Below are 27,923 nucleotides of genomic sequence, written 5' to 3'. Positions count from 1 at the left end.
CGGCTTTCTCACTACCACTGCTCGCTCTCCTCATCCACTCTCTAGCTCGTTCGACCACTGCTTCTCTCTCTCTCTCTCATCTTTATTAAAATGAGTCGGGAAGCCGTCAGCAAAACATAACTTTACTCTTAACGTGATTGAACGAAGAGAAATGTCCTCCCCTCTTAAACACTTCACTTAAACACACAACCCGTCTGCTGCCAGTGATAAACGTCGTCTCCTTGAAGTTTATGACAAACTGCCAGGAACGAGCAAACGAGATGCAGCAGTGAAACAACAAGCGATTAAACAGCTGTTCTGCATTTTGAAACAGTCAATAAAATTCAGGAAATAGCGAAGTTGCCTTTTTCATGACTTTATATTCATGTTATAAATATACAAATGTCAATTAGATGATAATCTGCATAAGAAATAAAGAAGAAGAAAATCGGTTATAATGATCACTATAAGCGGGTGATTATAGTGAATATTATCAATCATCTATTAACTGTTTATACTCTAGTTACCCAGATATTATTATAATCTATAAGTATTTAAACTTTAACTTGTTTTTATTGTTTGTATAGTGATTATAAATTATGAGCAGAGGTTTTAAGATAACGTCACTCAGAGTTATGACATGAACGAGCCTCCATACCTCCACAGTGTAGGCGAATCACAGCGTTGAGATTTTCGGATGATACAGCGACACTTTGGGGTGACATCGAGCACACATCAGTGACGAGTTTCCAGGAGGCGGAGCTACTGTGACACATGACACCAGTGAAGGCGGGACAGTTCTTTAGCCCCGCCCCTTAAGTTTTAGTCAGATCGTATGTTTTTCTGTCCTCACGAGGAGATTTCCGGCCTCGCCGGCGGCTCGATCTGGTCCGTCCTGTCCGACAGGGTGGCGCTGATTCCCTCCGGGTCCACGGCGGTGGGTTTGGTGACGGGGCTGCTGGGAAATGTCCGGCGGTTCAGCTGCACCACGGTGGTCCTGGAAGGCATGGAGGAGGCGCCGTTCTCCGTCAACTGGTGTTTACAGCCGAGCAGGATCAGGAAGCAGCGGTAGAACTGAGGCAGAAACAAGTCAGACGCCTGTTAGATCACTCGCTCCCATTTAACGTTATAGTTTAATAGAACATTAACCTCCAGGAGATTTAACGTCCTACAACGAGGTGAACATGGTTTCTGAGTGGAAAAGTGATCAAGATGTTCACAGCTGGAAGTATCAACGTGTAAAACTGACTTTGATTTCTGTGACGTTCTTCTCAACGTCCTCACAACTGATTGGTCGGTTTCAACTGATGTTTCTGGAAAATTTCTCATAATTGTGACAGTAAATCCTATAATTTTGTCATTGTTTGAAATAATTTACAATGTTTAATGCAAGTTTGACTTAGTATCAAGTATGTGTCACGATACTGACGTAGATGACTCATATCTTCACATTATATCTCATTTTCATGTCGTTTTGACAAACTCATATTTTTTTAGTTGACTAAGCATCAAATAATTTTTACTTCCTTTTCTCAAAATCAGTCGAAACACAGACTCTCTGAATCTCATGAGTAGAAACTTAAGTTTGACTTAAAATTATTACAAATTTTGACTGTTTTTTGTGGGAAAAAATTAGTGAAAAAATATTTTTTATTTTTGTCACTCTTAACATTTCACACATATTTTTCGATGTATTGTTCTTTTTTCTGGCAGAATTGAACCTCCATACCAGTTTGACCTCAGTTTGATCAGATGGTGCGTTCACTGTCTTCTCACAGCTGCTGTGTTAATATCTGATATGTTCGTTAAGTCAGAGATTTAACGAGGCGTCGGCTCACACTGACGTCTTTTGTAGGACGGATATTTCTGTCCTCGTCTGGTTTCTGTCTGTTTAGAAAACCAATCAGCTGCGACGAGAAGCAGAAAGCTCCCGAATCAATCTGATCAAACAGCTGACGCGCTGCCAGAAAGTGTTCTGTCAAACAATTAAAGGTCTAATCCACTCAAACGCTGTTAGTTGTTACAAAATGACTTTGTTTATAAAGTTTGTTTATTAAATAATGACGTTATGTTAAAATCAGCAATAGAAACGTCTGATTCCACTGTCGGTTGTTGTTTTTTTTGTTTTTTTTTAACTACAAATCAGATTTGATTGTTTTCTTGCTGCAGGCAGATTTAATTCATCCCACTGAACATCATATCTGATTTAATGGTTGCCATGGTGACTCAGCACAGACTTTTCTAATCAATCTGCATGAACTGTAACGACACAACGCAGCGAGCAGCCAGCAGTGACGTTCAGTTTCAGTTTAACTGTCGACCTGTGATGCAGGTGAAAGCTCAGGTGATTCTATTTATTTAAATTCTGTGTTTACATCATTTTTGCTTTTTCATTTAATTTCTTCTGCTTTATTTATTTTTATATTTTTTTATCTAGTTACTCAAAAGGCATCACATTTTTTGGTATTTTTTAAAACTTTTCTGCATGATGTTTGTTTTGCTGAGCATCAGTCAGGTGTGTCTCACCTGTTTGTTCATGAGGATGTAGATGACGGGGTTGATGACGGTGCTACTCTTGGCGAGAATCGACGGCACGACGCTCGCCACCGGGCTGATGAGTCCCGGCCGGCCGAATGTGGCCATCATGGCGACGACGCCGTACGGCATCCAGCAGAGCAGATAACACACCACCGTGGTGAAGACCATGAACAGGATGTGGAACTCTCGCCGCCGCGCTGCCGTCCGCCGGATCCGACCCACCTGACAGGTAAACAGGAAGCGGTCATAACTGTCATCTGACCCACCTGACAGGTAAACAGGAAGCTGTCATAACTGTCATCTGACCCACCTGACAGGTAAACAGGAAGCTGTCATAACTGTCATCCGACCCACCTGACAGGTAAACAGGAAGCTGTCATAACTGTCATCTGACCCACCTGACAGGTAAACAGGAAGCTGTCATAACTGTCATCCGACCCACCTGACAGGTAAACAGGAAGCTGTCATAACCTACCTGACAGGTAAACAGGAAGCTGTCATAACTGTCATCTGACCCACCTGACAAGTTTTTAAATAAGTAAATAAAAGTGCATTAAAATTCATAAAATCAATGAAAACTGAATATGAAAACAAAACAATTAAAAAATAAATTTAATCAAATACATTAAAATATATTTAAAAAATAAAGAGAACAATTTAAAATGAAAAGTAAATAAGGAAAAATACGAATAAAAACTTAATAAATAACGAATTAAACATCACTAACAGACTTATTAATAATAAATGTCTCGTTAGTTTAATAATAAATGAGAGTGGGTTGAAATGAGTCTCAGCGCAGGAAACTGTTATTTAAGATAATTGATCATGACCTTTGACCTTCAGCACAAATAACAATAAATAAATATATATAACCAACAAAAAATATAAAAATATAAAGTTAAATGTTAAAAAATAGATGAAAACATCACATTAGTATCTTTATTAAGTATGAAAACTTGGATTTAAATTGATTATGGATTGATTAATTATGGATTATTGCACTAAATTGATTAGGTGACTGAAGTGTGGTTCAGAATATTTGAAATTGTCAATAAAGTTTCGGATCAGAAAAAACAAACAAGATAAAATATTGTTTATATTTGAATCCTGATGACGAGTGGCTGCGTGTGATTGGCCGGTGCGGTCAGGTGACTCACCTGCTTGACGGCGTGCAGCAGCCGGCTGTAGCAGTACACCATGACGAGGACGGGCACGCCGAGGCAGAACACGAACAGACAGATGATGTAGGAGTGCGAGCGCGGCGTCCGCTCCGTCCACGCCACCGAGCAGCTGGTCCCCGCCCCCTCCAGCCCGTAGCTGCTCCAGCCAATCAGAGGAGGCACCGTCCACAGCAGCGAGTACAGCCACGACCCCCCCACCGCCAGCAGCGGCCGCCTGTAGTCCGGGGACCGCTTGTTGTACACCAGCAGGGTGCTGTACCGGTCATAAGACAGCACGGCGAGGGACACCAGAGACACGATACCTGAGAGGAGAGGTCAAAGGTCAAAGGTCAGGAAACACCTGAACATAATAATAGTAATAATTAGCAGCAGATTGATCGTCTCCGACCCCAAACTCTCTGATCCAATCATCATCCTGATCTCTACGTGTGTGTGTGTATAAAAGTACATAAGTATTATGAGCTTGATGTAGTTAAAGTATTGCAGTAAAAGTACATAAGTATTATGAGCTTGATGTAGTTAAAGTATTGCAGTAAAAGTACATAAGTATTATGAGCTTGATGTAGTTAAAGTATTGCAGTAAAAGTACATAAGTATTATGAGCTTGATGTAGTTAAAGTATTGCAGTAAAAGTACATAAGTATTATGAGCTTGATGTAGTTAAAGTATTGCAGTAAAAGTACATAAGTATTATGAGCTTGATGTAGTTAAAGTATTGCAGTAAAAGTACATAAGTATTATGAGCTTGATGTAGTTAAAGTATTGCAGTAAAAGTAGTGGTTTGGTCCCTCTGACTGATATATTATTATATATGACATCATTAGATTATTAATAGTGAAGCATCAGTGTTAGAGCAGCATGTTACTGTTGTAGCTGCTGGAGGTGGAGCTAGTTTACACTACTTTATATACAGTTAGCTAGTTTAGTCCAGTGGTTCCCAACCTAGGGGTCGGGCCCCTCCAAAGGGTCAGCAGATAAATCTGAGGGGTGGTGAGATGATTAATGGGAGAGGAAAGAAGAAAAAACAATTACGAGCTGTTAACATGCTAAAGCTTAGCGTGTAAAGATGAAGAGCAGCTGCAGCTGGTGACGTCATACAGCTGATCACACTCTGACCTTTGACCTCTGATTCACATCAGTGAAGCTGCAGCACCAGACTCATAAAAACACTTAACACGTGTGTTTGATCATCAGACTGAAGCCGACTGACGCTTCAAATATTCAGATTAAATGAAAGATCAGCTGGATGTTACTCATTTAAGAGTCTGATTACTTTATTAGGAAAAGTTGTACATGAGTATTTATGTGTTTATACACATGTTCAAATATCCGATCAGCCAATCACGTGGCAGCAACTCAGTGCATTCAAGACGACCTGCTGAAGTTCAAACCAAACATCTGAACGAGGCTGGTTGTTGGTGTCAGACGAGCGGCGGTTCTCTGGGAGAAAACCTTGTCGATGGCGGAGGTCAGAGGTCAGACTGGTTCTAGCTGAGGCGTGTAATAAACCCGCCGATCCACTAGAGGACACCGTGTCAGTCTCATGTTTTCCTCGCCGAGGCGTGAACAACTTCCAAAGAGTTCAGATGGCGTGTGTGTCAGGTGACGGGTTGATGGTTTAATCCGCCGCTCACGTCCCGCTTCTAACCGCCACTTCCTTAACCTTTAACCCAAACTATGACCAGACCTGAACCTCAGCGGAGCCGTACCATCACGCCACCGCCCCCTGCTGGTACGACACCTTCAGCTGTACGTTTCATACCTCAGAGACACATCTGAACACACACATCTGAACACACACAACACATCTGAACACACACATCTGAACACACACAACACATCTGAACACACACATCTGAACACACACAACACATCTGAACACACACATCTGAACACACACAACACATCTGAACACACACATCTGAACACACACATCTGAACACACAACACATCTGAACACACACATCTGAACACACACATCACATCTGAACACACACATCTGAACACACACATCACATCTGAACACACACATCTGAACACACACAACACATCTGAACACACACAACACATCTGAACACACACATCTGAACACACACATCTGAACACACACATCTGAACACACACAACACATCTGAACACACACATCTGAACACACACAACACATCTGAACACACACATCTGAACACACACAACACATCTGAACACACACATCTGAACACACACATCACATCTGAACACACAACACATCTGAACACACACATCTGAACACACACATCACATCTGAACACACACATCTGAGCACACACAACACATCTGAACACACACATCTGAACACACACAACACATCTGAACACACACATCTGAACACACAACACATCTGAACACACACAACACATCTGAACACACACATCTGAACACACACAACACATCTGAACACACACATCTGAACACACACAACACATCTGAACACACACAACACATCTGAACACACAACACATCTGAACACACACATCTGAACACACACATCTGAACACACACAACACATCTGAACACACACATCTGAACACACACAACACATCTGAACACACACAACACATCTGAACACACAACACATCTGAACACACACATCTGAACACACACAACACATCTGGACACACACATCTGAACACACACAACACATCTGAACACACACATCTGAACACACACATCTGAACACACACAACACATCTGAACACACACAACACATCTGAACACACACATCTGAACACACACAACACATCTGAACACACACATCTGAACACACACATCACATCTGAACACACACATCTGAACACACACAACACATCTGAACACACACAACACATCTGGACACACACATCTGAACACACACAACACATCTGAACACACACATCTGAACACACACAACACATCTGAACACACACATCTGAACACACACATCACATCTGAACACACACATCTGAACACACACAACACATCTGAACACACACATCTGAACACACACAACACATCTGAACACACACATCTGAACACACACAACACATCTGAACACACACATCTGAACACACACAACTGAACACACACATCTGAACACACACATCTGAACACACACAACACATCTGAACACACACATCTGAACACACACAACACATCTGAACACACACATCTGAACACACACATCTGAACACACACATCTGAACACACAACACATCTGAACACACACATCTGAACACACACATCTGAACACACACATCACATCTGAACACACACATCTGAACACACACATCACATCTGAACACACACATCTGAACACACACATCTGAACACACACATCACATCTGAACACACACATCACATCTGAACACACAACACATCTGAACACACACATCACATCTGAACACACACATCTGAACACACACATCACATCTGAACACACACATCTGAACACACAACACATCTGAACACACACATCTGAACACACACATCACATCTGAACACACACATCTGAACACACAACACATCTGAACACACACATCTGAACACACACAACACATCTGAACACACACATCTGAACACACACAACTGAACACACACATCTGAACACACACATCTGAACACACACAACACATCTGAACACACACATCTGAACACACACAACACATCTGAACACACACATCTGAACACACACATCTGAACACACACAACACATCTGAACACACACATCTGAACACACACAACACATCTGAACACACACATCTGAACACACACATCTGAACACACAACACATCTGAACACACACATCTGAACACACACATCTGAACACACAACACATCTGAACACACACATCTGAACACACACATCACATCTGAACACACACATCTGAACACACAACACATCTGAACACACACATCTGAACACACACAACACATCTGAACACACACATCTGAACACACACAACTGAACACACACATCTGAACACACACATCTGAACACACACATCTGAACACACACATCTGAACACACACAACACATCTGAACACACACATCTGAACACACACATCTGAACACACACAACACATCTGAACACACACATCTGAACACACACATCTGAACACACACATCTGAACACACACATCTGAACACACACATCTGAACACACACAACACATCTGAACACACAACACATCTGAACACACACATCTGAACACACACAACACATCTGAACACACAACACATCTGAACACACACATCACATCTGAACACACACATCTGAACACACACATCTGAACACACACATCTGAACACACACATCACATCTGAACACACACATCTGAACACACAACACATCTGAACACACACAACTGAACACACACATCTGAACACAAACATCTGAACACACACATCTGAACACACACATCTGAACACACACATCACATCTGAACACACACATCTGAACACACACATCTGAACACACACATCTGAACACACACATCACATCTGAACACACACATCTGAACACACACATCACATCTGAACACACACATCTGAACACACACATCTGAACACACACATCACATCTGAACACACACATCTGAACACAAACATCACATCTGAACACACAACACATCTGAACACACACATCACATCTGAACACACACATCTGAACACACAACACATCTGAACACACACATCTGAACACACACATCTGAACACACAACACATCTGAACACACACATCTGAACACACACAACACATCTGAACACACACATCTGAACACACACAACTGAACACACACATCTGAACACACACATCTGAACACACACATCTGAACACACACAACACATCTGAACACACACATCTGAACACACACAACACATCTGAACACACACATCTGAACACACACATCTGAACACACACATCTGAACACACACAACACATCTGAACACACAACACATCTGAACACACACATCTGAACACACAACACATCTGAACACACACATCTGAACACACACATCTGAACACACACAACTGAACACACACATCTGAACACACAACACATCTGAACACACACATCTGAACACACACATCTGAACACACACAACTGAACACACACATCTGAACACACAACACATCTGAACACACACATCTGAACACACAACACATCTGAACACACACATCTGAACACACACATCTGAACACACACATCTGAACACACAACACATCTGAACACACACAACACATCTGAACACACACATCTGAACACACACATCACATCTGAACACACACATCTGAACACACACATCTGAACACACACATCACATCTGAACACACAACACATCTGAACACACACATCACATCTGAACACACACATCTGAACACACACATCACATCTGAACACACACATCTGAACACACAACACATCTGAACACACACATCTGAACACACACATCACATCTGAACACACACATCTGAACACACAACACATCTGAACACACACATCTGAACACACACAACTGAACACACACATCTGAACACACACATCTGAACACACACAACACATCTGAACACACACAACACATCTGAACACACAACACATCTGAACACACACATCTGAACACACACATCTGAACACACACAACACATCTGAACACACACATCTGAACACACACAACACATCTGAACACACACATCTGAACACACACATCTGAACACACACAACACATCTGAACACACACATCTGAACACACACATCTGAACACACACATCTGAACACACAACACATCTGAACACACACATCTGAACACACACAACTGAACACACACATCTGAACACACACATCTGAACACACACATCTGAACACACACAACACATCTGAACACACACATCTGAACACACACATCTGAACACACACATCTGAACACACACAACACATCTGAACACACACATCTGAACACACACAACACATCTGAACACACACATCTGAACACACACATCTGAACACACACAACACATCTGAACACACACATCTGAACACACACAACACATCTGAACACACACATCTGAACACACACATCTGAACAAACACATCTGAACACACAACACATCTGAACACACACATCTGAACACACACAACACATCTGAACACACAACACATCTGAACACACACATCTGAACACACACATCACATCTGAACACACACAACACATCTGAACACACAACACATCTGAACACACACATCTGAACACACACATCACATCTGAACACACACATCTGAACACACACATCTGAACACACACATCTGAACACACACATCACATCTGAACACACACATCTGAACACACAACACATCTGAACACACACAACTGAACACACACATCTGAACACACAACACATCTGAACACACACATCTGAACACACATCACATCTGAACACACACATCTGAACACACAACACATCTGAACACACACAACTGAACACACACATCTGAACACACAACACATCTGAACACACACATCACATCTGAACACACACATCTGAACACACACATCTGAACACACACATCTGAACACACACATCACATCTGAACACACACATCTGAACACACAACACATCTGAACACACACAACTGAACACACACATCTGAACACAAACATCTGAACACACACAACACATCTGAACACACACATCTGAACACACACATCTGAACACACACATCACATCTGAACACACACATCTGAACACACACATCTGAACACACACATCTGAACACACACATCACATCTGAACACACACATCTGAACACACACATCTGAACACACACATCTGAACACACACATCTGAACACACACATCACATCTGAACACACACATCTGAACACACACATCTGAACACACACATCACATCTGAACACACACATCTGAACACAAACATCACATCTGAACACACAACACATCTGAACACACACATCACATCTGAACACACACATCACATCTGAACACACACATCTGAACACACAACACATCTGAACACACACAACACATCTGAACACACACATCTGAACACACACAACTGAACACACACATCTGAACACACACATCTGAACACACACATCTGAACACACACATCTGAACACACACAACACATCTGAACACACACATCTGAACACACACAACACATCTGAACACACACATCTGAACACACACATCTGAACACACACATCTGAACACACACATCTGAACACACAACACATCTGAACACACACATCTGAACACACACATCTGAACACACACATCTGAACACACACAACTGAACACACACATCTGAACACACACAACTGAACACACACATCTGAACACACACATCTGAACACACACATCTGAACACACACAACTGAACACACACATCTGAACACACACATCTGAACACACACATCTGAACACACACATCTGAACACACACAACACATCTGAACACACACATCTGAACACACACAACACATCTGAACACACACATCTGAACACACACATCTGAACACACACATCTGAACACACACATCTGAACACACAACACATCTGAACACACACATCTGAACACACACATCTGAACACACACATCTGAACACACAACGTGTGGATCCTTGAAGCAGATGAACTGTGGCAGCGGAGACACACTGGACGCCACATCTGTCAGCTGATAACAGGAAGCATCAGCTCAAGATTATAAAAACGTCTTCTGGTCTGATGAGTCTTGATATCTGCTGCGACGTTCAGATATTCGGGTCAGAACATGACAGCGCTGATCCGTCCTGCCTTGTATCAGCGCTTCAGGCTGCTGCTGGGGGTTTACTGGTTTGGGTCCTTTAGTACCAGCTGAGCATCGTTTAAACGCCGCAGCCTACCTGAGTACTGTTGCTGACCATGTGACCGCAGTGTATCCAGCTTCTAACAGCTGATTCCAGCAGGATAACAAACTGTGTCACGAAGCTCAAACCATCTCAAACTGGTTTGTTGAACATGAGTTGACTCCACAGTCAGCAGAGCAGCTTTGGGTCGTGGTCGAACACAAGATTCACATCATGGATGCAGCCGACAGATCAGCAGCAGCTGAGTGATGTGATGATGTCGACATGGACCAAAACCTCTGAGGAACGTCTCAACATCTTGTTGAATCTATTGTGTGAAGAATGAAGGTGGTTCTGGGTCCAAACTGGTACCAGCAAGGTGTTCCTAATAAAGTGACCCTGAGTGTAGGAAGCCTGTATATACACACATATACACACACACACACATATACACACACAAACACATATACACACACATATACACACATATATACACACACACATATACACACACAAACACATATACACACATATACACACACAAACACATATACACACATATACACACACAAACACATATACACACACACACACATATACACACATATATACACACATATATACACACACACATATACACACACAAACACATATACACACACATATACACACATATATACACACACACATATACACACACAAACACATATACACACACACACACACACACACATATACACACACAAACACATATACACACACATATACACACATATATACACACACACATATACACACACAAACACATATACACACACACACACACACACACATATACACACACAAACACATATACACACACATATACACACATATATACACACACACATATACACACACAAACACATATACACACACACACACACACACACACATATACACACATATGCACACACAAACACATATACACACACACACACACACACACATATACACACACACACACACACACACAAACACATATACACACATATACACACACACACACACACACATATATAGATACAGTCCAGGATACAAATTTAACATTTAATTTAATTAGATTCAGTTATAATACGTAACTGTGAATGTGTCTAATACATTACAGACAGGTATAACTGTGACGTAGAGTTTTGTTTTTTGTATTTTGACATCTTCCGTCTGCCGCTTCTCTTCTTCGTGTGAAATCTACCTGAGCGGCAGCAGCGTCACTACAGGTGACTTCACCTCCACATACAAGCAGCAGAAGTTTGTAACAGAACATTTCGGACAAACGAACAAGTTCTGAGCGAACAGCTGGACTCACCGAAGCAGGAGTTGATGAAGCCGTACCACATGCAGCCGTGCCGCCCGTACAGCCAGCGCGTCCGCAGGCTGGAGGCGAAGCTGAGCGTCGTGCCGCAGACGCACACCAGCATGTCGCTGACGCTGATGTTGAGCAGCAGCATGTTGACGGGGGTCCGCAGGGTCTTGAACCTGCAGAACAGAACCAGAACCAGCAGGTTGTTGAGGAATCCGAACACCATGATGGAGCCCAGGAACACCGACACCACGCGGTGTCCGCTGCGCGACAGCCGCTGCTGCGGCGTGTCGCTCCAGTCCGGCTCCAGCGCGGACAGCGGCTCGTCGGCGCTGAAGTTGGAGGTCAGGTTCATGTCGCTCAGCTCGGAGAACATGTCGGGACGTCGCTCACGCGCTGCTGTTTCCTTTGTGCGTAAAAGTGTTACCGTTACGCAGCGCGCGGAGCGGAGCGGAGCCTCTTTGGACAAAATAAAAAACACACAGAAGTCTGTTGAAGTTCACATGTTGAAGAACTGCCGCTACTGCAGGCGAAGCGTCCTGCAGCGACGCGTCGCCGCGCTGCGGAGAAGTCCGACCGCGTGTTTCTGCTCCATCCTCCGCCGGAGCAGCGGCACAGAGCGGCAGCACGGAGCGGCACGGCGCGGAGGTAAAAACACTCCTAAAGTCAGAGAAACATCCGGTGAAGATGAGTGTGATGAAGATATTCCGTTTGTTGACGCTGAGATCCCGCTGCTTCCCCGCGTGCAGCCGGACTGACGCTCCGCTCCGCCGCTCCGCCGCTAAATACTCTGACAGTGACGCGCAGCACGTGACTTTATCCAAAACACTGACGATCAATAACAACATGACATCTGATATCATAAATATCATAATTATATTCACTAGACAATCAATATCAATACGTATCAATACATAATTAAATATGTTTAATTTGAGTGAATTTAAGTGTTTAAGTGTAAAATATTTGTGTTCTGCTCAGAAACTCAACAGGAGCAAATCAGCTGCCTCCATATTTGTAGTCCAGTGAAACTACAGATGGATATTGATAACTATAACCAGCCTAACGTGTCAATCACATTGATTGATCTGATCTGATCCCTGAGGAGCTGTCAATCATCTCTACACCTCTGATTCAAATTCAAATCAGACATAACTTTATTGACAAAAGTACAGAATGTGTTTGTGTTTGTTGTCGGTTCAGAGACAGTACAGACAAATGCTGCTGGTGTCCATGGCAACAACATGAAACAAATAAACAAATAAATGCATAAATAAAGAACTGAAAGATGATTTTATACCGTTAATGATCCACAGCTGCTTCTTTAATGTTCAGTTCATTCAACCGTCAGATCAGCTGCAGCATCAACTCATGTTTGTTTTCAGCCTTTTACATCCGTCCAGTAAGAAACGACACAAGTTTCAAGCAGCAGTCAGACGCCGGTTCATCAATAACAGAAACTCTCCTGAAGAGTCACATTATAGAACATCTTCATCGGACTAATCAAACATTTAGTCTCATATCTGCCTTCATTTGAACTCTTCCTTCTGTCTTTGTGTTCAGAGTTGGTTTCTTCATCACGTCTTTATTTTCTTTGCTCATCGTCGACCTGCTGGAAGATTCACGTCTTTTTCTCTTCAAAACACCAATGAAAGAGCAACACACGACTCTGCGGATGAAGACTGGACAGAGAAGGATTCGTCTGCAGCAGGATTCTAATAAAGTTTCATATTTAAAACCACCAATATTATTATTTTAATGATGAAAATATTAAAATATTACAACTTCTTCTAGTATTTAATGTGTATTTGTGTGTATTCTACAGAAACATCTCACACATCACATCCTTCTTTAACTTCTTCTTCTCTAGATGACATCTGTGACATCACATGACCTGACTCTGCATCCATCTGCCTCATCTTCATCACCCATGATGCCTTGCAGGCGTCGTGCTCTGCAGCAGCAGCAGCAACACACTCGCCTGCAGGCAGCATGCAGACGTTCATGAAGAGGTTTCACTCCGTTTATTATCTTCAGGACGTTTGTAGTTCCCCAAAACAGCATTTTTACCGTCACATGATCAGATTCTGTTCTATGACATCATCTCACAGGGGTGTGATGTCACAGCGATGTCACTGCTGCAGTTTATAATGTGATATTTTATTAAACAGGAGGATAAACACTGTTTCTATTGGCTGATGTCACAGCTGAACACAGCTGAACACAGGTGTCCATCACCTGATCAATCACCTGTCCATCACCTGATCAATCACCTGTCCATCACCTTATCAATCATCTGTCCATCACCTGATCAATCACCTGTCCATCACCTGATCAATCACCTGTCCATCACCTTATCAATCACCTGTCCATCACCTTATCAATCACCTGTCCATCACCTGATCAATCATCTGTCTATCACCTGATCAATCATCTGTCCATCACCTGATCAATCATCTGTCCATCACCTGATCAATCATCTGTCCATCACCTGATCACCTGTATATCACCTGATCAATCATCTGTCCATCACCTGATCAATCATCTGTCCATCACCTGATCACCTGTCCATCACCTGATCACCTGTCCATCACCTGATCAATCACCTGTCTGTGACATGTTGTCAGTTCACCTGAGCTGCAGGTAAACTCACCTGTTTCCTGTCCGTCAGTGTTACAGAACACCTGATACCTGTGAGCTCCTCAGGGCTTTTACTCTGATAGTTTACAGGAAGTGAGTCACTGTCACCTGCGGACAGACACACCTGTTTGTTCACTGCTTCACATTACTACCTGTTACCTGAGTGTTAAAGGGCCAGACCACCCAAATCACACACATATATTATACACGTACAGACGGTGACACGTTAAAGGACAAACCAACATGAAGGGTGTCAGTGAGGTGTTTGTTGAACCACCTGAACATCTTCAGAGCTCCTCGTTATTGATCCTACAGTCTCTGAACATCATTGCTCATAAAGATCTTCCTCATGTGCTGCTGTGATGATGATGATGATGGTGGTGGTGCAGAGCGCTCTCTAACACGTCAGCTGGGTTGAGATCTGGTGACTGTGAAGGTCATAACATATGATTCACATCATTCATTGTCATCCTGGAAGAGACCACTCCCATCAGGATAAAGCTGATCACTCACAACGACTTTGTATTGATTAGCAGTGACTCTTCCCCAAACCATGCCAGCATAACAGAGCCCCCAGACCCCCTCACTGTAGGGGTCCAGCATCCAGACCTGGACCAGGTTTTACTTTAATCTGTATATCGTATGTTGTATGTTACACGTTGTATTTTGTATGTTTGACGGTCGGCTCCAAACAGCTGCTGGCGATGAAACGCTGTCATTCATTTTCACACCAACTTGACCAATCAGATTAATTTTACTTCTGCCTGAAGAGCATCTCAGCAGGAAGCACACACACACACACACACACACACACACACACACACACACACACACACACACGTCCTTCACATTAAAGGACAGAATCAGTTTGGGTTAAATTAAGTACTTTGTTAAAGTCAGGGGACCTTCGTCGTCATGGTTACAACAGTAACCGTGTGGTTACTTCAGGGGACGATGGTGGTCCATCCGTGGCCAGAAATCGTCTGGCAGCAGCTTCACATGTGAATATTTTCCATGATGATAAACCCAACATGTTTGTGTTACATGTTCACGTGGACACGACGCTGCTCCGCTAAACAAAGACAAATCTAAATGGAGTTTGGTTGAATAACATCTTGTTTCTAATAACAGGACGTGTTGAGTTTCATGTTATTGAACCTGAGTGACAGAAATACTTCTTCATCCTGAGGATCACATTTCCTCTGACATCACCTCCTGAAAGTCAAACCGCAGGTCATGTGACTCATGTTCTTCTTCTTCTTCTTGTGCTCCGGGTAGCGTCAGACGAGCATCAGGTTTGTATTTCCTGCGTTTCCCCTGTAGACAAAGTGACAGAAGAAGAGCGGAAGCTGTGATTTGATCCAGATGTTTGTTTCTGCCGCCGGAGCTTTTCAGACGTCTGCAGCTCGTTTACAGACATGTTCTCGCTCTGTCGCATCATTTCTGACATGTTGTTTTATAGATACTGAAGCTTCTACATTTCAGAGGGAAATATTGTACTTTCTACTCCACTACATTTATTTGACAGCTTTAGTTACTTTTCAGATGAAGATTTGACACAATGGATAATATAACAAGCTTTTAAAATACAACACATTGTTAAAGATGAAACCAGTGGTTTCCAACCTTTTTGTCTTTTGACGTCTTACAAAAAGCAGTGTGTAGTCGGGGTCACATTTCACATGTCTATGAGTTGTTAACAGCTCCACCAAATAGTGATTTTTCCCTCTAAACTTCTCACATGCTTTCATTTCAATAAATGTTCAAATGATCCAATATTTCAGCAAAAATCAAAGATTAGAGAAAAAGTCCAAAAACTGAAAACAGATTTGTGTATCAGAACTTTGTTTTTTCTTCTTTCCTCTCCCATTAATCATCTCACCACCCCTCAGATTTATCTGCTGACCCTTTGGAGGGGCCCGACCCCTAGGTTGGGAACCACTGGACTAAACTACTCATGTACTTTTACTGCAATAAAAATGTGATGTTTATGTCTGTTTGAGCTGCAGAGATTTCAAATGTTTCCACAGCAGCAGAAACATACGGACACAACATATGTTCAGCCATCTGCGTGTGTGTTAAAGTGTGTTAGTGTGTTAGTGTGTGTGTGTGTGTGTGTGTGTGTGTGTGTTCAGATGTGGATAAAGTGTGAAACATCTGCTGAAGTTCAAACATAGTTCCAGATCACTGCGGCCTCAGAAGACGCGTTGGAGGTTTTTGTGTGTGAAGCAGCTGCAGAAGAAGAAGAACTGATGACGTCACTCACATTTTCCTCCGTCTGTGATTTCAGATCAGTCATGTGACGTCCAGCTGCGGTGATGTCATCAGTGGTCGTCGTAGCTGACGTCGGCTCCGTGTCTGTAGGGGGCGGAGTCCCGTGGACCGACGGCAGCGTTCTCGTCGTAGTGATGCTGACCAGCCTGATCGGAGGAACGCCATTGGTCCATCCACTAAGACAGGTCGGTCTCTGCGGCAACAACAACGTCAACTTCAACAAACAACACAAACAAACAAAAACAACAAAAACAAATCAATCAACGCCGCTGCCTCCTTGGGCCCAGTCTGCCAAAACAAGACGGTTAAATCTGGACTTTCACAATAAAAGCTGCAGTGAAGGTCAGACCCTCAGGTTTCATTATCATCATCATCATCATCATCATTATCAGCTGGTGTGTGTGTTATCCAGCTGAGGCGTCACTCATCATCAGCAGCCTCAACAGGAAGTGTGAAATCCTCCTCGGCAAAGTTGTCGAGGTTAGTTTTTTTTAAAAGTGTGAACTTCCTGCAGGCTGATCTGAGAACAGCTCCGACCTCCAGCTGACCTTCACCTCGTCTGCTGCTTCTGACAGCTGCCAGCAGACGGGAGGAGGAGGAGAGGAGAGGAAGAGGAGGAGAAGAAGAGGAGAAGAAGACGAAGAAGAAGAGGAGAAGAAGAGGAGAAGAAGACGAAGAAGAAGAGGAGAAGAAGAAGAGAAAGAGAAGAGCGTAGAGTCTGTAAATGAAATCTACTCTGATGTTTCAGAACTTCTATTGATTATTTTATTGGTGGTAAAATACTGAAAATCTTTACTCAAGTAAAATACAATTTTAAAATTGTAAAATCGCTCAAATAAAAGGTTAATTTACCATTTGACAAACCCACTCAAGTAAAAGTATAAAAGTACTTAATCAATAAACCACAAGTTACTTTGTGTTTAAATATTGTTTATATATTTAAATATTAAATATTGTGTTTCATCTGCTGTTCAGCACAGAACGCTCTTTGCTTTATATGTTGATTATCTCTAATTTAGCTGTTTCTGTTTAATGTATTTTACTTATTATTATTTTTTCTACATGAAGGTATCGATAAGATCACGAATCAGGCAGACGAGTCGAAAGGGGCAAAGCAGGCAGGTCATAATCAGACAGAAGGTCAAAACCAAATGACAGGATGAGGATACAGGACGGCTTGAATGCAACTGTACATCAAAACAACTCAGACGAACTGGCCCAGAATGGACGCCAGAGACTGATGTTTGTACAGAGGAGCTAAAGGAGCAGCAGGGGAGCAGGTGGAGAACGGCAAAGACTAGAGGAGACTGTGGGGCTGAAGGCAGAAAGGCCATTGGAGACACAAACATGACTGAGGCAGGAATTATGACAGTACCCCCCTAAAGGGAGGACTCCCAGACAGGATTCAGGGAACAGAACCAGGGCGATTGATGGCCACTGGAGATGAGCAGGCCAGGAGAGCTCAGGTGAACGGTCTGAGGACAGAACAGGGGCAGAGAAAGGACCCTCGGGCAGACTGTCTGGGGCTGGAAACCATGACCTAAAGACGAGGCAGATGGGCAGAGCTGCTCTGTAGGTCGACGACATTGGCGACAGCCTCAGGAACTATTGAGACCATGCTTTCTTCTGGGGGCTCCTAGACGAGGGTACCCCAAGAAAACAGTACGATGAGACCCGTAGAAAGGATGAGCAGGATCAGGCAGGAGACTAGGGGCCACAGGTAGACTGGAGGCTAGCAGACTCGGAGACTGGTTCTGCAGCTGAAGTGGTCACAATCTCTGCCAGATCAGAGCTGCATCCTTCTGCTCAGTGCTGGAGGTCTCACAGCATACAGAACTTCATTTACCTCCTGTAGTGAGAAGCTGGGTCTGCTGGGTCCATACTGGCCAGTACGTACTGTCCCGGATGTGAATGAGGTAGACAGGAGGAGGATCAGGAACAGACAAGACCAGGACCAGACAGGACCAGGAACAGACAGGATCAGGAACAGACGGGACCAGGAACAGACACGACCAGGAACAGACAGGACCAGGAACAGACGGGACCAGGAACAGACAGGACCAGGAACAGACAGGACCAGGAACAGACAGGACCAGGAACAGATGGGACCAGGAACAGACAGGACCAGGAACAGACAGGACCAGGAACAGACAGGATCAGGAACAGACGGGACCAGGAACAGACGGGACCAGGAACAGACAGGACCAGGAACAGACAGGACCAGGACCAGGACCAGGAACAGACAGGACCAGGAACAGACGGGACCAGGAACAGACAGGATCAGGACCAGGACCAGGAACAGACAGGATCAGGAACAGATGGGACCAAGAACAGACAGGATCAGGAAAAGACAGGTCAGGAACAGACGGGACCAGGATCAGACAGATCAGGAACAGACGGGACCGGGAACAGACAGGACCAGGAACAGACAGGATCAGGAACAGATGGGACCAAGAACAGACAGGATCAGGAAAAGACAGATCAGGAACAGACGGGACCAGGATCGGACAGATCAGGAACAGACGGGACCAGGAACAGACAGGATCAGGGAAAGACAGATCAGGAACAGACTGACCAGGAACAGACAGATCAGGAACAGACGGGACCAGGATCGGACAGATCAGGAACAGACGGGACCAGGAACAGACAGGATCAGGGAAAGACAGATCAGGAACAGACAGGACCAGGAACAGACAGATCAGGAACAGACGGGACCAGGAACAGACAGGATCAGGAAAAGACAGATCAGGAACAGACGGGACCAGGAACAGACAGGACCAGGAACAGACAGATCAGGAACAGACAGATCAGGAACAGACAGATCAGGAACAGACAGGACCAGGAACAGACAGATCAGGAACAGACAGATCAGGAACAGACAGGACCAGGAACAGACAGATCAGGAACAGACAGACCAGGAACAGACAGATCAGGAACAGACGGGACCAGAAACAGACAGATCAGGAACAGACAGGACCAGGAACAGACAGGAACAGACAGGACCAGGAACAGACAGATCAGGAACAGACGGGACCAGGAACAGACAGATCAGGAACAGACAGATCAGGAACAGACGGGACCAGGAACAGACAGGACCAGGAACAGACAGATCAGGAACAGACAGGACCAGAAACAGACAGACCAGGAACAGACGGGACCAGGAACAGACGGGACCAGGAACAGACAGATCAGGAACAGACAGATCAGGAACAGACAGATCAGGAACAGACAGGACCAGGAACAGACAGGACCAGCTGTCTACATCTCTAAATGTATGCTAATGCACTGTGCTGCTAACTGCTCGTTGTTTTGTTGTTTTTACATGTTTTTATCGTGGTTTTAAAGGGAAGTTTTAGATCGACAGTATATCTTTATCCTTCCTGTTGGTGTTGGAGGAACAGCATCTCTTTTCTTGTGAGATACAGAAGAAAATGACAATAAACTAAATCTTGACTCTTGAATGATTGGTCCCAGCAGCTGTTTGTTTCAGGTCTTGATGTGATCAGATTAGAAAGTGTCGTCCAGGAGTCACATGGTCAAACCCTGTAACTGGACTGGTTGGTCAGAAGTTAAAATCACAACAAATAGTGATGACACATTTTATTTATAGGAGCTTTTTAAAGCTTCTTTCTACACTCTGTTATAAATCTACAAACTTTCTTCTGACTGGACTCATGTTCACAGAACGTTCTGCGTCTTTAAGTTAATGTATCGACAGTTTTGTGTCGGAGCAGCTGACAGCAGCTGGTTTATTAAAAATGTCTGAGTGTGTTTATTAATGAACGATGATCAGCTGTTTCCCAGCAGGACGTGTTCATGTGTCGCTGCTGTGAAATCTTCCCCCGCAGCCTCTCCACATCTCTGCTTGTCTCATCATCTCGTCCTCTCTCAGGCTTCGTCCTCGCCGCGACGCTTCCTGCTGACGGTTCACATTAAAAGCTCAACAGGAAAAGCTTTCTGTTAAAAGCTTTTTCTGGTTTTTCCAATCATAGACGCGTCAGATGATCCAGATTTTAAAGATCATGTGACATTTCTGTTTCCACTCAACAGCTTTGATTCAGACTTTGGTTTTGAATCAATTAATGATTATTTCAGCTACACGATTAAAACGTGTTTGTTTTGTTTGCAGCAGGAGAAAAGAAACTAGATGATTTCTAACAACAAGGAGGCCTCATGAAACACAAAAACACCATCGTGTGTGTTTGATATCTGGACAAATATAGATGAAGAATTGACTTCCAGCTCGCTTTGATTTGCAAAAACATGACAAAGATGTTTTATTGTTTTTTGTGAAACTTCCTTCTTTTCATGATCAATGTAACGATGATATGAAGATAAAAGGACTTAAAATAAACAGAAAAACAAAAGATACACAATTCTTATCATTCATCAGTGAACATATGGGTTCTTCATATCCAACCCAGTTTACAGATCTAACCCAACCTTCACCAGTGCCCTCCTTCAAACACCGTCACTATCCTTCAGTTGTCATCCTGCAGCACAGGCGACATGCACCGACAGAAGAAGTTTTTAGGTCAGAAAAGACTAAAAAAAATCAAATAAGATAAAAATGGTGGTCTCGGATTGATTGATTTATTCCATGTGTCAGTGTATTCCATAAGCTTCCTTTTCCTACTGAATCATTTCTATTGCTTCAGTGATCTATTCAGCTGCTGAAGTTATACAGATGTCCCAGTATACACGACTGTAGTGAGTGGAATAACTATCAGTGTGGATCATCGCTTGTTCCAAACCGCAGATCTTTCATTTTATTGCAGAGTTCCTTCAGCTGCACCACATTTTATACACTAACTGTCCATTTTATACGGCTGTGACAGACTGATATTGATCCTCGGTGATCAGACTAAAAAGCTCCTTTACTTCTTCTGTTGCAGGTTTTCAACACGACTCATGTTTGTGGTATTTTGAGATATTTAAAATCTCACCTTCACCTGTGTTGACCCCGCCCTCCTCTCCACCTGAAACACACAGAAGAAGAAGCTCAGGGAATCTGCTGAGAGCTGAACTTTGTTGTGATTTCTTCTTCAGGCTCTTATTTTGCTTTCTGTCCTCTCTCTCCCCTCTGTGTCTCTGCTGCATCAGAAAGCTGCTGGTGAGGAACTCAGTGATGTGGAAATAAGGAGGTGTGAGACTTCGTCTCGCTGTCAAACACTCTCTGCTGTAGGTCACAGAAACACGACGCTCAGAGAAAACACGGGAGGACGAGAAGAGTCGAGGTTTCATCTTCAGCACGAATCCTCAGAAAACATAGACAGCAGGAGGAATGTTTGTCTTTGAGCTGAGAATGTCAGGATGTCAGTTTCAAATGCTGCTATTGGTCCAACTAACATAGATAATATGTTGAGTATATTATAATTCTATATATTGAAGCATAAAAGTGTCATCCTTCCATTTAGTCTTGATTTATCTTTCTAAAGTTTAGCAGCTGCAGCATTATTTGGATTTGTACTGATAGATAGACGTGCAGAGAGTGAAACTGCGCCCCCTACAGGTCAGAAGGAAGCACTGACATATGAATGAAAATGTGTTTAGTTGAAGTCATCCAGATTGAATAGTTGGAGTTTGTTTATGTCTCAGCTGCAGGCAGCAGCAGCGTGAGGACAGACAGCAGGATGAAGACGCTCAGCAGCCGACGACTCGTCATGTTTCAGCCCAACTGAAGAATCAAACACAACAACAACACGTGATCAGAGGATTTGAAACTCTGAAACTTGTCATCATTTCTCTTCAGCGCAGCATCAGTCTTTCATTTCAAACTAGTTTGAAAATCTGGTTTACCTTCTACTTCAAGCTCCTGAAATCAAACTAACTCAAATCTGACAAAACCAAACCAAGAGCTGTTTGATTCTTTTACTTTCTATTTTATATTATTCATTTCATTTATTATTATTATTATTATTATTATTATTATTATTATTATTAGAGCAGAAACAGATGTGATTTGTCTTTTTGATTGGAGATAAATGTCCAATCAGAAGCAGAGACATCCAGATATTAAAAGAACAACATAAAAGCAGCAAATATACAAAAATCCCTGAAATAAAGAAGCAAATATACGGTTCAGATTTCAACATAAATGTGGATTGTAAAGCTGCAACACAAATAAAGTTTGATTTTCCAACATGTGAAAATGTTCAGGACTGTAAAATCAGACACATGTTTATTTCTGATAATAAGAGTTTCTTAACGGACTGTAAAAGTCTTGTTTGGTGACATTTGGAGAAAGATTTAGTTTTTCCAAACCTGCATGTTCAGCATGATGGAAATAGAAAACAGCTGTTAGTTTGGATGAAGTTTGACAGCAGGAGTCCAGATGTTTTCTTCATCTTTCAAATGAAGTGAAAAAGAGAAAAATGAGAGTTTTTCTGTGATAAAGTAAAGTGGAGAACTGTACCTGGATCTGTAGATGTGATGGTTTCTCCTCCATGCTTGCAGCTCTGTGTGCAGTCTGTGTTTGGATGTTGAGCTGTGAGCTTTTGACTTTCTTCTTGGTTTCCTCTCTCAGCTCCTCGTCACATACCTGATCTGACCTCTGACCTCTGACCCGCTGATCGTCACAGCAGAAGAAGACAAACGGACGTCTGTATTCACTTTGTGTGCAGAAAGTTAACCGACACACGTGTTTCACTGTTTTCTTCCTGGAGAAGAAAACACTTGCTTTTTGTCCAAAGCACATTTTCCAAATATAACTATTAATGTTGATGATTTATATCAAAATGTGACTTTTCATTCAAAGTTGAGTTGTGTGAAGGTTGTAGAAATGAGAAACTGACCCTGCGCTAAACTGTGTGTGAATAAACAATAGAACTATTAATAATGTTCAGCTTATTATTAGAGTGCCATTTTTCTGAATCTGACAATAAAGATCAAATGAAAGCTTCTATTATTATTTATGATCCTTTTTTATTGGACATAACAGGTGATACTGCAGTTCCATTTATTTCTGCCTGAGTAACATAAACATACAAATGATCAACTTTACTTGGTACAACACAAAAACAGGAAATAAGAAACATTTCAAACAGATTGTAAACAGATCGATGATCCTGTAAATGAGCTTTTTATTGTGGATATTTAGTAAGGCGCTAAACTGTCAGCTGTTTGTCCTCTAATATTCTGTTCACATACAGCCAGAGCTGCAACAATTAGTCCATTCATTGATTATCCATCAACACTAAATTAACACTTAATCATCATTTGAGTCATTTTGAAGCAAACATTTTCTGCTTTTAGCTTCTCAGGTGTGAAGATTGAATGCTTTTCTTTGTCTTACATGATAATAAACAGAATATTTGACTGTTCTGGACTTTAGTTCAGACAAAATGAGACATTTAAAGACGTCGCCTTTGACTCTGTGAAATTACAACCAGCATTTTACACAATTTACACAATTTCCTGACATTTTATAGACAAAACCATGAATTGATGAATCTATGAATCATAATGTTTATTTACAGCTCTACATGCACATCCAGTAGAGACACATAAAAACATGTCGCTTTCTGAATTGACTATATGATTAAAAAAACAACTAATTGAACAACAAATAAGAGTAAAAACAACAAAGAGCCTCTATAGGCCAGCGGATACTTACTGTCATTATGTGTGTTATAGTTAGTCGGCAAAACTCTTCCAACATTTTTAAAAACCTTGGTCACAACTTGACGTTTCAGTAAACTTTCAGCCGCTGGTGGTTTTCTCTCTGAGAGCTTCTGAGTTTCACTGAGACTCATAAGGATCAAAGCCACGACCTCCGAACCTCCAAACAGTCCTCTAACAGACTGAGCTATCTGCTCTGAGAACATCAGCTTCTTTTTTACAGCTTTTTAAATGTCAAACAAACTGTCAGTCATGTGGAAACCATGTTGGTTTAGAAACTGCATTTACAAGCAGTGAGAGATCAGGTTAATACTAAATAACATGAGAAAGTTTCTCTAACAAGAGGAGACTCTTCCTCCTACAGAGAACACAGAGACACTGAACCCGACCAGAGAGACCAGACCATAAACCCAAACCCAGCATACAGAGGCTGAGTGAATGTGGTGTTGAAGGTGTGGAGGTGGATCAGTGTGTCAGAGGAGACTCTGTAGAAAGACAGAGTGCCAGCAGGACAGTCCACATACACTCCTACTCTGTTAGAGACAGAGGAAGAGGAGGAGGAGGAGGAGGAGGAGATGGATGTTTCTATGTTATTGTGATAGACAGAGTAACGACCAGCAGAGCAGTACAGACTCCAGGACTGATCATTCCTTCCAAACCAACAGTCATCACTGTATCCTTTCCTGTTGATTCCTCTGTAACTCACTGATATAGAAATGTCTCCTCTCCACTCGACCTCCCAGTAACAGCGACCAGTCAGATCATTTCTACACAGCAGCTGTGGACAGACATCAAATCTGTCTGGATGATCAGGATATGACTGATCCTCCTTCACATTTGTCACCTTCCTGTTGTTGTCAGACAGTTTGAGTTTTCTGTTTGCTGTGTTTGGATCCAGTGTGAGTTGACAGAAATCTGATGGAGAGAATGAGACACAATACAGCTGCAGTTATTGATCGATCATCTGATTGATGATGACATCATCTTCATCCCCAGTAGGATGTGAATGAGTGATGTCACAGTTTGAAGTTTGCTTTGTTTTCATGAATGAAATGAAAAACACACTTACACTTCCTCAGACCTGGTGTCAACCATCGGACTCCAGCAGGCTGCAGGCTGAAAGGAGGAGGGGGATCAGAGCAGCACGTTCTCTTTCAGCATGCAAACATGGACGTTACATCGCTCTAGTCTACTGTTTGATTATTCTGTTCAAATGTGGGGTTGGGCTTTGATAGACTTTGATCCAATCTGAATCCAGTATCCCAATCCTTCTGAAACCCTGATTGAATCTAATCAGGTTGAACTTTCAACAGTTACAGGAAACTTCAGTTAGAAATAACAAAAAGTCAAAGATTGAGTTGAGATGTGTGATCAGCTCTGACAGAGAAAATGTTTCCAGCTCTTCCTCCTCTATCAGACATTGTCTCTCCATACACTCAAAAACATCATTCATGCCATCATTTATTATTAAGCATTTGGATTTCTGTCATTTCTGTTTTGTTTTGTTTTTTTAAAGATTAGCAGCCACACATTCCTCCGTTCCCCATTGCTTCTATTCATCTGTTTAGCGTCGTCAGGTTAGGCTAACCTATTGTTTCTAACTCTGGAGCTAACCCCCATGCTGCAGCATTTATTAACTGACTGACACACTTTAGTCTGTACTGTAAAAAAGACGAGAGAAAGAGAGAGAGACAGCAGCAGTGGTCGAGCGAGCTAGAGAGTGAATGAAGACAGAGAGGGAGCGCTGGTAGAGAGAGTGCCGGTGAATCAGATCAATAAAACGTTATTTTCTGATTGTTTCACAGCCGTTATGTTCCGGAGGACAAATAGACACGCCCACACCTCCACGCCACCCTGCGGCTGAACGCCACAACGCCTGATTGGGTCTGAATACGACCTTACTGTTCACCTTTTCCTCTGCTCTGCTCACATTCACCGTCACTTTTCTGACGACCGCTCTCTCACTTAAACACTCGCTCACGTACTGCCCTTTTCTTTAAAAGGAGCTACGCAACCTGCAGTTTCCATGGCAACGACACAGACTTCACAGATTTCTGAATGAATGGATATTTGGTGTTATTTTTGGCATTTACTGTTATAGCAGAAACACTGTTCATAGTTTTCAAAATGATACATTTAAAATACATTGGGTTTATTCATTTAAAGTGCATTCATTTGATGCATTTTAAGTTAATTGGGGATATTGCATAAACCTGGTTATTATTTCTTTTAAACACATTGGATTTATTAATAAGAATACATAACCTCTCATTCCTGCTTGTTTAATTTATGTTTGAATTATAAAAATGCTTCATGTTAAGTTTATTAGTTTGTATATGTCAAAACTATGCAATTCAAATGGATGGAAATTTTATATGTAGTTGAAATACATAAGTCTTACGTATTAGGCCTAAATATTTTTTGAGTGTACCTGAGAGTCTCCAGTCTCCAGCGTGGATCCTTCAGTCCAGCAGACAGCAGCTTCTCTCCTGAGGC

General features: G+C 42.5%; 2 protein-coding genes across 3 annotated transcripts in view; both read right to left on the bottom strand.

Moving 5' to 3' along the window:
* The window catches only part of LOC121891677 (NLR family CARD domain-containing protein 3-like), a 408,525-nt gene that overhangs the window by 356,586 nt on the left and 24,016 nt on the right, over window positions 1-27,923 (bottom strand). The gene's annotated exons all lie outside the window — the stretch shown is intronic.
* Window positions 54-15,072, bottom strand: tmtops2a (teleost multiple tissue opsin 2a). The gene is made up of 5 exons (XM_042404274.1): window positions 14,732-15,072; window positions 12,900-14,575; window positions 3,675-4,000; window positions 2,506-2,739; window positions 54-1,053 (listed from the first exon to the last, which is right to left on the bottom strand). Exons 2-5 carry the CDS (start codon window positions 13,267-13,269, stop codon window positions 829-831), a joined length of 1,155 nt encoding a protein of 384 aa, XP_042260208.1. The 5' UTR covers window positions 13,270-14,575; window positions 14,732-15,072; the 3' UTR covers window positions 54-828.

The sequence above is a fragment of the Thunnus maccoyii genome, chromosome 24, assembly GCF_910596095.1.
Source record: "Thunnus maccoyii chromosome 24, fThuMac1.1, whole genome shotgun sequence".
NCBI classification, from domain to species: Eukaryota; Metazoa; Chordata; class Actinopteri; order Scombriformes; family Scombridae; genus Thunnus; species Thunnus maccoyii.
Note: the sequence above shows the minus strand (reverse complement) of the source record. Positions and strands in the feature narration are given on the sequence as shown.

Excerpts from the sequence above, each read along its gene's own strand:
- tmtops2a (XM_042404274.1), bottom strand. The coding sequence starts at position 13,269 with ATGTTCTCCGAGCTGAGCGACATGAACCTGACCTCCAACTTCAGCGCC. Across the intron at positions 4,001-12,899 it reads CTTCATCAACTCCTGCTTCG|GTATCGTGTCTCTGGTGTCC; the intron begins GTGAGTCCAGCT and ends CTCTCCTCTCAG. Across the intron at positions 2,740-3,674 it reads TGCTGCACGCCGTCAAGCAG|GTGGGTCGGATCCGGCGGAC; the intron begins GTGAGTCACCTG and ends TTTACCTGTCAG.